We start from the raw sequence: 18,599 nt of genomic DNA on the forward strand, positions 1-18,599 counted from the left end.
AGTCCTGTGATTTGACTGTTCTCTTGGAAGGACAATATATCTTTTTTTTTTTTTTTTAAGATTTTATTTGTTTAAGAGAGAGAGAGGGAGAAGCAGACTCCCCACTGATCAGGGAGCCCAACTCGGGACTCGATCCCAGGACCCCAGGATCATGACCTGAGCTGAAGGCAGACCCTTAACAGACTGAGCCATCCAGGTGCCCAAGGATGATATATCTTTGTAAAGGAAAATCCTACAGTTCTTTCCTGCTGCATCCTCTCGTCACCAGATGTGTGGGGTTTTTACTGACACCAAAGCAGTTCTCTGCAACACCAGCTGGGTGTCCTATAGTTCGGCTTAATTCTGACCCTACCTGAAGGTAGCATCGGATTCCACAGGTTAATAAGGGCTCATTCCTGCAAGACTGGCCTCCCTACCCTCCTACTTTACATGCCAATTGCAAGTAGTAGGTCCCCAGGTTACCCACACCTGCTGTCCTATTTGCCTGCAAATTGGAGGTTCCCATGCCCCCTCCTTAGGTTTGAGTAATTTATTAGAGAGGCTCACAGAGCTCAAGGAAACACACGTACAAGTTTCTTAAAGGCTGTGTGAAAGAATACAGATGAACAGCCAGGTGAAGAGATACATAGGGTGAGGTCTGGGAGGGCCCTGAGTGCAAGGGCTTCTGTCCCTGTGGAGTCCGGGTGCATCACCCTTCCCATGTGGATGTGTTCACCCATCTGGAAGCTTTGCAAACCCCATACTACTGAGATTTTATGGAAGCTTCCTCATGTAGGCATGATCAATTAGTAGCAACATTTCCAGCCCCTCTTTTCTCTAGAGAAGTGGGGTTGGTGGGGTGGGGCCAGAAATCCCAAGCGTCTAGTCATGGCTTAGTCTTTTTGGTGACCAGCTCCCTTTGAGAGCCGTACAGGAGCCCACCCAGAGTCACTCCTTTAGAACAAATGATGCTCCTAGTGTTCTTAGCACTTAAGAATTTTCAAGGGTTTTAGCATCCCCGTGTCAGGGTTGGGGTCAAAGACCAAATTTTAGAACGAGATGCTTCTAGTATTCCTACCATTTGGGAAATTACAAGGGCTCCAGAGACAGGAACTGAGGGCAGAGACCAATATATATGTTTTCTATTACCTCACAATCTTTGATACTTGTCTTAGTCTGTTTGGTCTATTATAATAAAATGCTATAAACTGCATAGCTTATAAGCAACAGAAATTTATTTCTTACAGGTCTGGAGGCAGGGAAGTTCAAGACCAAGGTGCTGGTAGATTCAGTGTCTGGTGAAAGCTTTCTGGTTCACAGATGGCCGCTTTTTTGCTGTGTTCTCACATGGAAGGGGCAAGGGATTTCTCTGGGGCCTCTATCATAAGGGCACTGATCCCCTTCCTTAGGAATCCTCATGATCTAATCACCCAAAGGCCCCACCTCCTTATATTATCACCTTGGTTTCTAACTTAGGATTTTAATATGAATTTTTGGGGGGGCATATACATATAGTCAATTGCAATATTATGCTGGAGAATGTTATTAACAGTAGAATGTAAACAGAATTCATGATTTCTTTGCCATTCTTTGCCAAAAGTAGTGAATACTTTTATATGATTTCATATTTCATAGCTTTTTAATTTAAAAATTTATCTGCTGAGCACAACTAAAGCAATTCAGCTTGACAAACCTGTGTCCTGTATATTGTGTAATTGTAAGCTTGAGTTAACTAATAATAGTTAAGAGTATAAAAGCCTGGCTTGTGTGAAATGGATTGCAGTAATATTGGCAGACAGTGATACAGAGTTAGCTTCAGGTAATAAGGATTCATTTATTGAGAGAAATATTTTTATAACAATTCCTGGAATTCTGGACTGCAGGGGAGAGTGAAAATGGAGAAATCATGAAATAGAACAAAGCTTATCAGGCATATTTTCTTCCTTCCTTGACGTTTCCAGGTACTAACATTGTCATCTATTTCAAGTCTTTGAGCACTTTGAAATAAGTGCTTGAGCATTGATGATGGGAAACTCTGTTAGAAATCCCATTCACACCTTGGCTTCCAGGTGAGTGAGAGCCCCTCCAGCCTCCTGAGACCTGGTTGTGATGGTAGTTATGAGGCTGCTTTCATTTGTAGAGCCCTGGTCTTCCAAGAATTGCCTATATTCCCTACTTTTTAAAGCCTCTGGGTAAACTGTCCCGGATTAATACGTTTCCTGACAATGAGGTCAGTTTCACCAGAATGTCCAATCTGAGTTGGAATCTCCTTCTGTTAAAGGAGAGTCCGCAGGTGTTGTTATACTGTTTTCTGAAAATCCTTTTCTGTGGTCTTGACAACTATTTGAAAATAAAATGTTCAGTGTAGATTAATGTGACAGTAATTTATGCTAATCTTCCTTCTCCCCAGAAAACCCCTCTGCATCATTTGTATTTTATTATTAAAAATTGTTTTTAAGGGGCGCCTGGGTGGCACAGCGGTTAAGCGTCTGCCTTCGGCTCAGGGCGTGATCCCGGCGTTATGGGATCGAGCCCCACATCAGGCTCCTCCGCTATGAGCCTGCTTCTTCCTCTCCCACTCCCCCTGCTTGTGTTCCCTCTCTCCCTGGCTGTCTCTATCTCTGTCAAAATAAATAAATAAAATCTTTAAAAAAAATTGTTTTTAAAGTTTATTTATTTTAGTAATCTGTACACCCAACATGGGGCTTGAACTCACAACCCTGAGATGGAGAGTTGCATGGTCTTCCAACTGAGCCAGCTAGGCACCCTCCCCCCATTCTCCCACACCACCCCCACATCATTTTTAGAATAAAGTCTAAAAAAGTTTATGTAAACTCACTAACACAGGCAATATGACCCTGAGGGGCTATTGCAAATGCTGATCCAACTTCATGGAACATTCTTTCCACCTTTCCTCATTTGTGTGGTGTGAGTTTAAGAGATACGCAAAGACATCTCAAACTTTAAGCGCATCTTCTTCTTTTAAGCCCTCTTAATGTGCGAGTGTATTTTTTTAAACTGAGAGTGACTGCAGTTAAAAGCAATAGAAAACCCAAGTCAAACAGATTTGAGCCAACATAACGGCTTTATTGTCTCATGGATCTTGAAAGTTCGGAAGTCAGGTGGGCTTTAGGATTGGTTTATTTGAGTGATGTTGTCAAAGACCTGGTTTTGTCCTTTTTTCCACTCTGTCTTGTACAATGTCAACTTTATCCTCAGGCTGGCATCCTTTCTTGGTTGTGGAAGGCTGTCAGCAATTCTGGGGCACTTTCCAGAACTTCAGAAGAGAGAGAGCTTCTGGATCAGGAGTGCGCTGCAGTTCGTTCTCTCTGTTCACCTCTTTGGACCTAATTGAGTTGTATGCTCATCCATCTCTAACGATTAACTGTGGTTAAGGCATAGCTTCACAGTTTAGGTTTGAGCCACCCACCTGAATTCTAGAGGCAAGAACGGGGTCAGCTGTCCCCAAGGTATACAGGCTGCAAAAGTTGGGGATGGGAAGGTAGGCATGTGGGGGTACATACAGTGAAATTGAAGTAGTTACCAAGAGAATAGGGACTGATTTTTGGTAAAAGACAACAAAGTTCATTACAGGAGTCTTGCCAGAGTTCTATATCTCTTTGAGTGATTATTTGAGTATTTTTCTCTATTATCAGGTCGTATATTCCGTGAGGACAGGGACCATGTCTGTTTTTTATTACAATTGTTTCCTCAACATTTTGCATCTAGCTTTGCATATGCTAGACGATTAAATATCAACAGTTGAATGAATGAATCAATTGCATTAGCTCTAAATAACTTACCTGTGAAAATTATTGGGTGACTTCAGGTAGTGTTAGCTGTCTATGCAACAGCCATGCTGCTTCTTGGCCAACAGAATAGTAATTTTGTTTGAGTGGCCATGTGCCTAGTTCCTGGAAATGAACCATAATGGTCTAAAGTAGTCATGGTGATTCCATTTCCTGTTGGCCAGATACTTGGTTTTCCAGCCGTTTTACAGCCAGAGGTAGCCACAAGACTCAGATCTGGTTAATGAGACAAGAGGAAGTTGTCTGGAAGTTTTCTGGAAAAGATTTTCCTTCCTGTTAAAAGATAGGTATTTACAAAGGAGCTTGCTTATGCTATCTCTTCTTTCCTGCTTGAGATGTTAACCTGAGGACTAATGCCTGAAGCTCAGCAGCCATCTTGCAACCATGAAGTAAAAAGCCTGTGAGAAAGGACGAGAAAATACAAGAGATTCTAACTTACCGCCCTGACTTTTCTGAGCTGTTGAATGAACCCTGAAACTGGGTACCTACAGACCTCCTGATGAGTAGGCAATGCATGCTTTTTTAAAACTGTTTGGGCTTTCTCACAGTTAAACACATATTGATGTAGTAGTGCCAAAAATAGAGTTTCATTGTTTTAGCCTTGCCAAAATTTTTTATTTAGAATTTATTGCATTTGTTAATTTAAAGTAATTTCTCTGCTATTTGTGAAGCTTTGGGATTTTTTCATGTAGTTTCTTTATATGAATCTGTTATGTGCATATACAGGCTAAGCTTTTTTTTTTTTTTTCTTTTTTCTTTTTTCACTTCAAGAATTTTGTACATCAGGGTCCCTCTCTGGATTAATCAATCTTCTCCCATACTCTTCATTTGATTAGTGATTACATAGATTACATGTTCCATCTTCAGCGAGATGTTCTCTGGCCACAGTTTAAATTACACCGTCTTGATTTAGTTATTCTTTCTTATAGCATCTTATTCTTTACCTAACTTTTTATAATATAAAATTATACTGCTGTGTAATTCTGAGACACTGGTTTAATGTTGATTTCTCCCGTCGGAAGTCAATTTCATGAGGGCAGGGACTATGTTTTGTTTTGTCACTGTAGGCAATGTGCATAGTAAGTGCTCAGTAAACATTTGCCAGATGACTGGGTGAAAGAAAAGAAGATTGAAATCCTTAAATTTCTGCATCTTCCAGCTTCCTGCCACATCACCACCACCAATTTTCGGTAACCTGAGAAGTTCAGCCGCGGCACAGGGTCTGTTACACTCGTTCAGAGGATGTTGTTCCCTGTTAGAGTTTCCTTTTAGATTTTAGAAGGCAAGTACCATAGTCACTTAGCGTACTAACTGAGCAAGTTTCTTGTCAGTTTCTTTAAAAGAATAATACGTAGTTTGGACACTTTTTCTTGTCTTAGGATTTATTCTCCCTGAATTTTGCATTATCTTAAAACAAACTTTATTGGCACTATTTTTCTAATTTGACTTGAAGAGCCTCTAGTAGCCAATGTTTTTATTTTATGTTTTAGAACACCCTGGAAGCATGGAAATGATTCTCATTTTAGCAGGGTATTGTGCTTGGTTACTAGTCATTTAGAATCTCTGTTATCTTCTTTCTAAAAGAGTGGTCTCACGAGAGGCCATGTGAATTATTGACAGAAGCTATTGACTTACAGTGGAGATGCTTTTAAATAAAATTTTTGAGTTCCAGCAGGCTATAACCCTAGACTGTTGGTAATAGTTTTATTGTTTCTAGGGAGAGTTACTGTGAACTTTTAAAAATTATTGTAAACGCTATGTATGTGAGTGATAGTAAGGGAGAAAACTTGACTAGGATTTTGTTGATTTGATTACATTTCACAGCTATCACAAAGCTTTTCCATATCATTTTAGGTAAGTCACTTAATTTAACATTTGGGTGATCATATAATCCATTTCCTAAATCAGGACACTGTTGAGATAGATGAAAGTGGGTGCTGTTAAATAATGATGCTGGGACAAGAGGCATAAAGCTGAACTGCCTTGGGGAAACCAAGATGTACAGTCATCCTATTTGGTACAATAGACTATGATGGTGAGGTTGATCTGTACACCGTGGTGTCTTAAGACCTTCCAAAATAAGGGAGGCCTTCCTTCTCCTGACAAGGCCATAGATTGTTTAGTTTGCAAAAAGGTAGGAATTGCAAGAACCAAGATTCTGAAACTCTTCAAAGCCTTCATTTCCCTTTTATTCCCTGTAGGATCCCTGCATCTTCCCTGCCCTCTGCTCAGAGAGGGGACTCTTCCATTGTCTGGATTGTTCTGGATCCCCAATTTGCTGTGGTTTCATCAGCAGTTGGAGATTGGGGGGGGTTGATGCAAGGACAAGGTTTTTTTCTACTTTGGGGTTGAGTCTCTGTGCATGACTAATGGGCTATACTAAGGTGTGGAAGTAAGGGAAGTGTGCTGCTTTTACTGTTTCACTTAATAGAGAAACTGTGGGTTCATGGTTATATCTAGTCATAGTCTTATTTTATGTTGTTTGGACTTTCTGGAAGAAAGCTCCTAAATATTAATAGAAACATAAAAAAGCAATCAGGCATTTCGGAACAGGAGATTTGCACCCTTTTGAGGTTGTTTTCCCTGTTGCAGCTCTGCAGCCTGTGCTTTGGAAGGAGCCATAGCCCAGCCATGCCTGGGCTAAGACAGTCCCAGTCTGGTAACTCAGTCGGCCCCCATGAGAAGGAGGAAAGATCAAATGCCAGTGGGATGTGCTCCTGAGCCTCACGGCACAGATTTTCCTGAGGGTCACACACCATGCTTAACAGTTCTCTTCCTCTCCAGCCATTTTCCACTCCATTTTTAGGCCCTGCAGAAGACATCTGACATAACTTTCTTACTTGGTTCTCCTACTAATTGAATGAACTAGACATTGTTACCCCAATTTTACCAAAAACTGTGAGGCTTAGAGAACTTAAAATAAGTGGTCCCAAGTTCACAGGACAGATTTGATATTTGAACTGTTTCCAAAATGTTTGTATTTTCCATGTTGTATCATGCCATGTTGATTTGGTAGTATAAGAGCAGCCTTGAGAAACTAGCAAATAATTTACAAATTAGATTCTTATTTTCTGTTATTAGCATCTTCTACAGTGTTTTATTTACCTCTGCGTGAGCTCTCTTTTTCAAGCTCTAGTTGCCCTAGGGTTGAGTTATTTGCCTTTCTGTTTGGTTCTGTGCTTGAAAAAGTACAATTAGTGTGTAAATGCTTAAATAAATATGATTAGAGTGAATGATCATTACTTTGCATACAAAATGTATTCAGTGAGTGTTTGCTACTTGATCAGTAATTGGAGAGAATTTGTGCTTTGGTTTTGTATTTTGCTAGAATCTCTCTGAACCTGTTTTTTCAAATGCAATATCAGTTTTTTTTTTTTTTTTTTTTTTTGTCCTCCTGGAAATGCTGTACTGCAGGTTCTGCAATTTTAGGATGAGGAGTATGAATTTTAAAAGCTTCATGGTTCTGTCAGTTAACTCAGTCAGAACAGTGGTTTCCAGTCCATGTGTTAGATGAACTGTGGGAGCCACAGGAAGAAAAGGCTTATGAATCCCTGTGTTTCTAATGTACTTGTCCTCTTGTTTTTCAAACATATGCACACAGTATAGTGATTGGAAAAATATGTAGCGATAAAAAGCTACTGTGACTTATTAATGCTTTTAAGTAATTTTGAATTATACGGTAGATGTTGAAAGTGTATGTTGCTGAGAGAGTAGATCTTGAAAGTTCTCATCACAAGGAGAAGTTTTTTGTAACTATATATGAAGATGGATGTTAACTAACTAGAGTTACTGTGGTGATCGTTTTGCAGTATCGAATCATTATGTTGCACCTGAAACTAACATAATGTTGTATGTCAATTATACCTCGATGAAAAAAATCAAAGTGCTTTATCCCAGGCTGTTATTATCATTAAAGGAATTAATACAAACAAAGCATTTAAAATAGTGCTGGATTCATAGAAAATGCTGTAGAAGATTAGCTGTTGTTATTGATTTCGGGTGGAGAGCCTGGCGTGATTAGGCACTCTGAAGTATAGATTTTCCTTAGGAACTAACCATCCTTTATCATTGGGTAACCATTCATTCATTAAACATCAATCTTAAAAAAAGTATGTGTCTGATCTTGTGGAGATTAGGTGATTTTTTTCAAAGTTAAAATTTATTCTTAGACTGAAATAGATTGGGAACCCCTGGTCAGGTCATTGTAATGCCAGAATGTTTCTGCAGTGTTAACCATTATGTTTCCGTCCCTTGAATGGCTCCAGAGCACATTCCCAAGCCCTGCATGTGGCAGAAACTTGTCCTCTCATCACGTAGCAGACATTTCATTGTCCTGGCTCTGGCCATGCTTGGCTTCCGCTCCTCTTTGTAAATAGAAGCAATCAGTCAGTTCCAGCTATTTTACTTCTAATTGCCTTCTAATTTTGTCTATGTGCTGGGCAATATATTATTAGCAGATAGATGTGAAAATAAATTAGTAGATTGTACTTTGCATAGCATTCAATAAATATTTTTCAATAGACTGGTCATTGATTCAATGGAGTTTTTTTTCTACTAGGCCGTAGTTTCATGATTTACCCTCGTCCATTGGTTTTCTTACTTCTTTCCCCTCAAAATTTTTTTTCCCCTGCTGCAGGACACTTGTATTTGAAGCTAAGTAATGTGAATTTTAAAATGTGGATGGCTCTGTTCTGAGGGTTCAGGAGCCCTGCTGGTTCCTGGTTCAAGGCTCCTCAGCTCCCATGGGCACTGAAGGGATTAACTACTCTTGGAGTGCTTATTGGGCTGGCTGTTTTATGGGTTACCTGATCTAGTACTCATCACAATCCTATAGAATGAGGAAACAAATAGTAAGTGACCCGGCTGGGATTTGCAGTTAAATGCATTTTATTGACTGGACTGCCCCTAGACTCTTAGTTTTAAGTGTTTCTCTAACTCTGCTGTTCCTACCTTCCGGCTTCTTCTCCTTGCTACCAGGGCTGCACAATTCTTTACAGGACTTTTCTCTTTTTTATTGTGCCACATCTGTCTCATACCCTAATTTCTTCCCTTCTTATCCAGCCCGGACTTCTTGTTCACTGCTTAATATCATCTGATTGGTCTGCTTCAGACTAGTCTGGTTCTCAGTCCTAATGAATACCCTACTCTGCTTTGTTGATGTGCTTTCATTAGTGGAATTGACTAACAGTGTCAGGAAGAAACAAGGCAAGCATCTGTACACCTGGCTTCCTGCTGGGTATTTCTGCTGGTTATTCAGTGATACTGCGTCTGTAACCAATATGTTGAACTAGCATGACCTATGGGATGTAGGTCAAACACATTCCCCCCACCCCCAGTACTTGTTTAAGATTGTGTTCAGTGGGCAAATCATCCCCTGCTTCTGCATGAAAACTTACTTCTTCCCTCACCTACTCATTCTGCAAGGGACCCTGAGATGGGAAAAGGCGGTGCTGTGTGTATGGCTTTTTCCTCCTGCTCTAGCTGTCCTTTTCCCATGATCTGATAACTTCACCAGACTATTGTTGATCACTGCATTGTAATTTTTCTTGGAGCATGGTCTGCTCTTGATTTGCAGATTCGTAAGTCTTCCTCTGGGAGAGAGCCTTTCTGTGATGTGTCTTTCAGTATTTTTGTTTGTTTTGTTGTTGTACTTCTTCACGAGCACCAGTAATGAGAAGTAGATCTTTTGTCTCATGTGTCTAGCATTCTGCTTCTGGGCATTTTTGTATTTTTATTCATTTATGTTTCCTTTTGTAAGGCTTCTCAGACCTGGCCTTGCTGTCCCTGAGAGGGTTTTTATTTGTGTTAATTTAACATCTTGTTCCCTCTAATATGACACTCATTTTGTATGAGTTTCATTTTCCTCTCCTATTTCTTGAGCTGTACCAACTCACTTTTTATCTTGTTTTATTTTTTTTTTATTTTTATTTTTTTTTTTTAAAGATTTTATTTATTTATTTGACAGAGATAGAGACAGCCAGCGAGAGAGGGAACACAAGCAGGAGGAGTGGGAGAGGAAGAAGCAGGCTCCCAGCGGAGGAGCCCGATGTGGGGCTCGATCCCATAACGCCGAGATCACGCCCTGAGCCGAAGGCAGGCGCTTAACCGCTGTGCCACCCAGGCGCCCCTATCTTGTTTTATTTTTTTGATCTTTTGTATATCTTCTTTGACCCTCCCCAAGACCAGTTTTTGTCTTTTTATTTTTTTAAGTTTCTTTCTTTCTTTCTTTTTTTTTTTTTTAAGATTTTATTTATTTATTTGACAGAGAGAGACAGCGACAGAGGGAACACACTCAAGGGGAGTGTGAGAGGGAGAAGCAGGCTTCCTGCTGAGCAGGGAGCCCGATGCGGGGCTGATCCCAGGACCCTGGGATCATGACCTGAGCTGAAGGCAGACGCTTAACGTCTGAGCAACCCAGGTGCCCCTAAGTTTATTTCTAATTCCTTTGATTTTGGAAAACAATTTGGTCTAAACACTTTGTTTCTTAGAGCAGTTTCTCTTTGGTGAACATTTTCTTTCTTTTTTTTCTTTTTTTGCTTTATATTTTTAATTGTTTTCTCTCATTAGTTTCTATGGATAGTTTCTGGTTTGTTTCTTTTCTGATAATTACTCATCTCTGGATCAAGGCAGTGTCTCTCTGCCAAAGAACGGCCACTCTGTGGCTTCAGGTCAGGGTTGGTTATTTCCTTGTCTGAGCGTACTTCAGTTTTAGATGTTCTGGACAGTGTGCTTTGTGTTAAAACCTCTGTACTTGGTAATATGGCGACTGCTGGTTTGTTTGTTTCCCTTCATCTTAACCCTACCTCACCATGGCAGTGACGCACAGGTGGGTTCTAGACGTTACAGATAGTGTGTGTCTTAGTATTGCCTTCTCCTTCAGCTCCACTTCCCCCTGAGTTCCAGGGTCATGTTTATAACGTATACATATGTCATTCTATTGCTCCACTAATAATATTGGCCTAATTTTCTCTAGGATAAAGATCAGGACCCTTAGCTCCTCAGAATGTGGCCCGGAACTCCCTTTCTCCTATTCATTACTACTCCCTCCTTTGCTCCCCAACACTCCTTATCCTGAGCTACCAGCTCTTTCTTGGATTCCATACTCTTATGCCTCTGGTCCTATGCACGTGTGGTCCCTCCACAATGTGGAAATTAGCCATCAAGGTCACTGGTGTGCTGGTCGATGTTTAATAAACAAGGTTTATGGAAGGAGCTCCTGTCGTAATGTTTGGCTGTGGTAGCATATTTATAACCAATTTCAGGTCACTGTCAAAAAGCCCCCAAATGCAGAATTGAGAAAAGATGTGCCCAGTCTCTGATCGTGTTAGCTGTCAACCACTGAAAATTCACTCGTTGTGAAATCTTTTCTGCTCTTCCTCTATGCAGAGTTAGTCACCTCCTCCACTGCCCTCCAATAACCGTTTAGTCTTGAGTTCTGGTTGGAACTTATATATCTCTAACTCTGGTTTTCTGGTGGTCTGTGAGCTTGAGGGGTATGACCAATTCTTAGTTACAGTGCCAGATATTCAGGAAGCCTTTAAATAGCCAATATCACAGTGTATCAGTGGTATTGGTTGTAGTGTTTCGGATGGGAGCATGTACATGGATCTTTGTAGACCTGTTGTCTCTGATGAAAAAAATAAGTCAATGATGTTTGTCTATTATTTTCTTATATACCTTTATTTCTCATGCTTTTTATTTTGGTCATGGTAATTGTACAAAATGGCCTATTAGTTGCAGGATTTAACAGGTGTATAAATCAAGTGGAGAATTGGATGAGATTTTTTTTCCTGTTAACTACAATTATTTATAAATTGATGTTTATATGTTATTTTCTTATATACCTCCTTTTCTCATACTTCTTTTTTTTTTTTTAAAGATTTTATTTATTTATTTAACAGAGAGAGACAGCCAGCGAGAGAGGGAACACAAGCAGGGGGAGTGGGAGAGGAAGAAGCAGGCTCCCAGCGGAGGAGCCTGATGTGGGGCTCGATCCCATAACGCCGGGATCATGCCCTGAGCCAAAGGCAGACGCTTAACGACTGAGTCACCCAGGCACCCCCTTTTCTCATACTTCTTATTTTGGTCATGATAATGTATAAAACTATCTAGACTTTGCTAGACTTAATAGGTCTATAAATCAAGTGGAAAACTGGCTGAGTTTTTTTTTTCCCTGTCAATCAATTATAATTGTTTGTAAATTGATTATACATCTCAGCTTTCCTATCATTTAGTTGTAAAGTGTTTGATCCAGATTTCCTGTATCAGTCTTCTAGTTTAGCACAATTTGCTGCTTAGTAATCCATCACTGAGTCCCCTTTGTGACCTGGTCAGATGATGACAACCCCAGAATTTTAAAGATATTATAGCTCATAATACATGAAAGAGTAAGAAATAAGCCTATGCTGTTATTATTATTATTGTTCTTCCTCAGTATATTTCCATTTAAGGTTTAGACATTGGGAATGCTGCATAGGACGTGAAGTCAATATTCAGCAGAAATATTCTGTATCTTACCCCATTCTTCTCTGTCTAGTTACCCCATCCCCCAAAGGGAATCACTATCCAAAACATACCTTTCTAGCGTTTTCGATTGGCTTGTCTGTGAATTTTTGCTCAGGGTTTGAGAGTTGTCTGATTCATGAAGAGGAAATATTTCAGAGGCATAATTTATCAGAACTTCATACCAGAGATCAAAACACAGGTAGGGCAAGGGTAATAAAACCTGATTTACTGAACATCCACTTTGTGCTATGCCCTTTACCTACATTTGCACATTTGCATTTGCACTTTGAGTTTTTATGAGAACTCTGACTCTGATGGCAGTATTCCCATCTAATAAATAAAGCTTACAGAGTATGTGATTTACTGCAGTGTTGAAGCTAAAATTTGAAGCTAAGGCCATTGGACCCTAAAGCCACAGGGGCCTGTCTGTTCTAGGATTTGGATTCCTTCTTTGCCCCTCAGCTAAGTACTCCGTTATTCTCTGGGACTAGCACTGAAGCAGTTGAACCATTCTTTGCTTGACATTGAGATCTATCAGTTCTTTTTTTAATTAGGCATCACTGACCATTTTGTGTAACAAGCAAGCTATGATCCTTCTCCACAAGTTGTCCATGAGAGATCTTTGTTACCAGCTTCAGGACAATATGGAGGTTGTACTACAGCTGTGAAACTTTGAGAAATAATTTATTGACTGTGTCTTGTGTGTGAAGAGTTGAGCTGTGGAATGCCTCTCTTCTTTATTGCCCAAGGCCCGTTTGGATTGCTCAGTGGTTGACACAGCTCTCATTTTCGACACCTGCTGTACTCCTTGTTTTACATGTAATTCGTAGTAATCTTGGTAGATCCCTGATGAGATGGAGTGAGTGCCAGTTAACATCTGGGAAAACAGGCTGAAAGAATCTCCTCAGTGGGCCGGCCATGCAGCTAACTAACGGTGGAATGGGAATTTGAACTCTTGCCCGTCTCTGTGTAAGCTCAAGCTCTCTCCTCTCACACGAGCTGCCTCCCCCTCATCCTTCTTTCTAGGAAAGAGACCAGCGTTTGAGTCATCTAAGCAAGCTCAGAGGTCAGATTTGTCTTTATCTGAGCTTGTTCCCCTTTAGTAGTTCCCAGATCACATTACCTGACAGATGGATAACCTTTAGGTTTCCATTAACCCACTGGTTTTTTTTTTTTTTTAAAGATTTTATTTATTCGACAGAGATAGATACAGCCAGCGAGAGAGGGAACACAAGCAAGGGGAGTGGGAGAGGAAGAAGCAGTCTTCCAGCGGAGGAGCCTGATGTGGGGCTCGATCCCAGAACGCCGGGATCACGCCCTGAGCCGAAGGCAGACACTTAACGACTGAGCCACCCAGGCGCCCCAACCCACCGGTTCTCTGGCCTCATATTACACATCTGAGAATCTTTACAAACTACCAGTATTCTCTTCCACTCACATCAAGTTCATCATAAACCCTGGGCATGGGGCCTGGTAATAATATATTTAAAAAGTGTCAGGGGCTTCTAATGTGCCACCGGGATGGAGGAGAACTGTCATCAGGCCCAAGTCAGACAGCTGTGTGAAAGAGCAGGTGGTACCCATCCATGTTTATTGCCTCCGTGCAGGTGTGGCATTGCCATTTCCTACCAGCGCTGCCGGGGGGAAGCCCTGAATTTAGCAGGATGATGTAAATACATCCTCACATCCCAGTGGTCCAGGAACAGCTCACGTGACTGTGGGCTAGGTGTGTTCAAAGTTTCCTCTGGTAAATCCCTTTTACAAGAGGGAGAACCTAGTTTTAAGAGAAAATAAATCCTGTACTTGAATTTTTCCTTCCTTAAGCAGATTTTGGAATTGGTCCTGTCCATAATCTTGAAATACGTGACAGTTAACATTACACCAAGACTTCTTGCTGCCCCATTTAACCAGTCTTCTTGAGATGTATGTGTCTTATTCTTTCACACCCCAACATAAATCAATAAAGCAAAATCTAGTTTTGCATATACAACGGCCTGAATTTATGTCTTATCAGCCTGTCGTTGAACTGGTTTTAGCAAAACTTTCTATAGAAGATGTGAAAGATGTGAAGATAATTTCAGGAGGCTTCTGAAAGTGGCCAGTACTGCTTCTTACTTTTTGGCAAAATAGCTTCATTAAATGCCATTTTGACTGATGTCAGCAATTAATTAAAAATGAAATTTTCATATGAAGAGATATTTGTAATAAAAATGATTTTATGGGGAAATTTAGGTAATTTTTAAAATGATTACTAAAAGTGCTTATAGCTTTCCCAGAGCTCTATGCTAGTTGAAGTTAAGATGACACAAATCGTCTTCTGGAACCTAAAGCAACACAAAAACAAAAACAAAATATGTAGGTTGGATGCTAGGTATTTCAGGCAATCCAAGGCAGACTTAAACAACCCTTGACGATTTGCGAACCTGTTTGAGAACTCTTGGCCTTAGCAACTGTGGGGTTTGTGAACTCTCAGTCTGGAGCAGTGGCTCTTGGTCGTGACTGCACGTTACAGTCCCCAGGAGCTTGTGGAACTATTAACGTCAGGGCTCCTCCCACAGCAGTCAAAAATCTCATCATGGTGCCTTGACACAAATTGTTTTTAGCAGCTTTCTAGGTAGTTCAGTTGAGATTGAGAACCACTGGCCCTTAGTGCTGCCACTGATACGTGTGACTGATGAAGACACAGTCATTGTTCATCACCGATTTTGGAATTTTGCAAGGCTGGCCTTCTGAAATGTTTGAAGGCAAAGACTTTTTCTTACTCTGTTTCCTAGCACCTCTTCTAAAGAAACAGTAAATATCTGTTAATTAGTTTTATTTCTTTTAAGGTATTCCAGATTTCAAGCTGTTCTCTGGATAAAACTGATTATTTCCCCCAGATAAGCACAAACTATGTGCACAAATATTAAAATAAAGACGCCCCCCCCCCCACCAAAAAAGCCAAAACAAAACCCAAAAACAAAACCAGGAGATTTTAGGAGATTCAAAGCAGGGAAGTCCTGAAGGCCTAGTGTAGTGGGAGTGACTGGCTGGTGGAGAGGAAGGTATTCCAGCCTCATCAAGAGATGTCTGTCTATCCAGAAACTCCCCATGGCTTTGGGAGAACCCTGAAGGATCTCTCTCATCTGTCTATTCCTGTCTCTATAACAGGCAGCACTACATGTTACTGTTACATTTTCAAATAAAATCTGTACTTCTCAAATGCATGCTCACTATACTCCTGAATCAACTTTAGAATACTGTGAGTAGTGAGAAAGCATTTATCCTCTTGTGATGTTTAAGCCTAATACATACAGAAGCTACTCTCTAATTAACTTCACCTTTTTGTTATTCATTCATCAGATGGTGGCTGCAAAGCAGGATAAATGCACGGGTAGTGGATCTAGTTTAATGTTACTCAAACTTTTTGCATTTGTAGACAAGGGCTGGTTCACAATATTTTCTTTAGATTAATTGGTATCTGTCACATGTAGAAATTTGACTTTTTTTGAAAGACTTAAACCAAAACATTAAATAAAGTTGTAGTTAGAATTGCAAAGTGGTTTGCTTTTAAAACAAGCTGAATTGACCCAGGAGGTTTTAGAGTTACTGTACTTTTCAGTTACATTTTCCTTGTCTTTTAAAAATGATGTATTTATTTATTTTTGAAGTGTAATTGATATAGTCTTATATTAGTTTCATATATACAATATAATGATTTAATAGTTTGTCAGTGCTCATCAGTGCTCAGTAGTTTGAGGAGAAGGAAATAGATACCAATTCCAAATGGTTGGTTATAGATACTTTTTTTTTTTTTTAGTTACAACAAAAATCTTTTATTTACCAGAAGGGTAAAAACTAGAAAGCAAAGAAAATGTGATAAAACTTGTTAAAGTTAAGGAATTCTGATTTCCAAATGCCTTATATATTTGTACTTAAAGTCAGATTATTTCCCAGGTAATCTCTGTAGAGTATAAAAGGTGCTAGCCATATTGAAGCTAAACTTTGTTTTTATGTAGTAACACGTTATCAGAAATACCATGTTTAGAAGTGAATATATTTAAGATACCAAAGATATATATGGACTTTTTTATTGAATCTCTATGTATTGAAATTTATTCATAATATGGAAGAACACTGGTGTTTTTTCCTTGCTTAGCATTATTTCAGTATTTCTTTCAATAAAATCCCAGCATCACGGTGTCAGTTTTTACCCCAGACCCTCATTTTAAGGAATATCCTTGTGCCCAGCCCACTGTGGATATCTCCATATAATAAACAAGGGAAGTTTTGAACAGAGTAGGTACTTATGGGTTGGTATCTTATATCCGTTTGTTTGGGCTAGAACCCTAATCCCTTAAAGTATTTTTTCCTTAAAGTTGTACTTTGTCTGTAATTAATCTAAATTATAATTTAAAGTACAGCCACCATCAGTTGCTGACATTTTCAGCTCCTACAAGTATGATCCTGATATGGGTGAAGTACTGAATATCACACTGGAGGGTCAGCGTTCAGCCTCGCTCTGCCCCAGCTGTGTGATCCATGATCAGGTTACCTTTTCCTACTTAATTCTCTTCAGTCCAAAATGGAACTAAAATCATCTGTTCTCTCCCTACCTCTAGGGACGTTTTGTAGAGATTAGGAATGCAGTCTCATTATTTTGTGCCATAGATTGGACATTTGTGCCCATCTCTCCCCAGTTCATATGTTGAAATCCTAACTCCCAATGTGATGGTATTTTGATGTGGGGTATCGGGAGGTGACTGGGTCACAAGGGTGGAGCCCTCATGGTTGGGATCGGTGCCTAATAAAAGGGTCCCCAGAGAGCTCTGCCCCTTCTGTCATGTGAGGACACAGTGAAAAAGGGCCGTCTGAACCAGGAAGTGGGCTCTCATGTGGCTCCAAATTTGCCAGCACTTTGAGCTTGGACTTCTGAGCCCCTAGAACTGTGGGGAATAAATGTTTGCTGTTCGTAAGCCACCAGGTCCACGGTATTGTGTTATGGCGGCTCCAGCTAAGAACGTTCTGCTTTGGTTTTCCATAAAAAATAAGAGTGTGCAGGGAGGGCTTGGTATCGCCTCCCCATGAACTTGGTGAACCAGGTCTGGCAGGAACGCAGGTTTTAGTTTTTTGTTTTTTGTTTTTTGTTGTTTTTCCTTTTTTTGAGTAACTTCACATGGTATTATAACATCTGAAGCTTATGCTTTCTTCAAAATAGAGTAAAATGAAGTGTTTTTACAAGGTCGTTTACTAAAAATGATAGTGGCATACTTTATTTGAAAGAAGCTTAATTTTAATTACTGAAACGTGTTTGGGCAGAAATGTCGCTATGCAATGAATGTTTTGACATGTGTGGATTTAAAATATGTTCCTCAGCCTGATCTTCTATAACTAGTCAACCTCACCGGGTTTTTCAGTTTAGTTGGCATTGGGCTTTTCTTCATTAAGGCTAAAAAATCAAAACCTGATGTCAGAAGCATAATTTCCATATTTGACTCTTAATTAATTTGATAAGAGAATGCGGCCCCCCCCTTTTTTTTCCCCCAACACCAAGCACTTCAGCTCTTTCCAGCAATAGAGGTTCTATTTTTCTCTCTCTGAGAGAAATGGGACTGGAAGGAAATTGCCTAGACCGTTTGGCTCCCATTAAGTACAGAGGAAGATGAATAGTGTCTTCCAGCCACCCGTAGCAGGCCCCGCGTGCACCAGAGGACAGTGGCTTCAGCGCTGGTTCATGGCCCTCGTGCCTCAGCTCTGCTCAGAGGTTCGGGTACAGCCTGTGGGTGCTTCGTGTAGCTCCTTGAGAGGGCACTTGGGCCATAACGAGAACAGCCTGAGACCTGCTGGTAGAGAGCCACTTGGGTCGAAAAGGTGGTGAAGAAGCTTGAGAAGACAGTAAGGTGACAAAGTGTGTATAAATGGGTGAACGAAGTGCCAGGCAAAGGTGTTGCAAGCACCTAAGCTACAGAGCCCCGAGGGGTTCACTGTTCGGAGCTCCGCTCAGTCCTGTCGTGTGAAAGCTGGGGTGTTGAAAGGCCCCACCTGAGAGCTGTCAGTGGGGCAGTGACCGTGCTGTGGTGCTGTCTCCTGGGAAGAGGCTGGTCCTCTCTTAGCTCTCAGACCAGCAGCTGCGTGTTGCTGCTCCAGGGCTGCGTGGATTGTGTGTCCTTGGCAGGAATAATAACCACCTAGCCTCGCATTTGTGAGGACAGTCTCTTGATGACCCGTGTGAATCGTGGCCTGGGAGGACAAGGCTAGTTACAGTGCACTGTGGTGCAGAAACCTCGTTTAAGCCCATTTTTCCTCTCTTAAGAAGTAACAAAATTA

General features: G+C 40.6%; 1 protein-coding gene across 5 annotated transcripts in view; it reads left to right on the forward strand.

Moving 5' to 3' along the window:
- FARS2 (phenylalanyl-tRNA synthetase 2, mitochondrial) overlaps positions 1–18,599 on the forward strand; it is a 606,910-nt gene that overhangs the window by 5,449 nt on the left and 582,862 nt on the right. For 2 of the 5 annotated variants that reach the window (XM_087857911.1, XM_087857914.1), the window contains exon 2: positions 4,124–4,291. The exons of the other annotated variants lie outside the window; for them this stretch is intronic. In XM_087857911.1, coding sequence (XP_087714037.1) covers positions 4,288–4,291 — 4 coding nt within the window. In that variant the 5' untranslated portion in view covers positions 4,124–4,287. The remainder of the gene's footprint in view (positions 1–4,123; positions 4,292–18,599) is intronic. 5 annotated transcript variants of the gene reach the window in all.

The sequence above is a fragment of the Ursus americanus genome, chromosome 32 (genome assembly GCF_024610735.1).
Source record: "Ursus americanus isolate L20-20 chromosome 32, mUrsAme1.1.p, whole genome shotgun sequence".
Lineage (NCBI taxonomy): Eukaryota > Metazoa > Chordata > Mammalia > Carnivora > Ursidae > Ursus > Ursus americanus.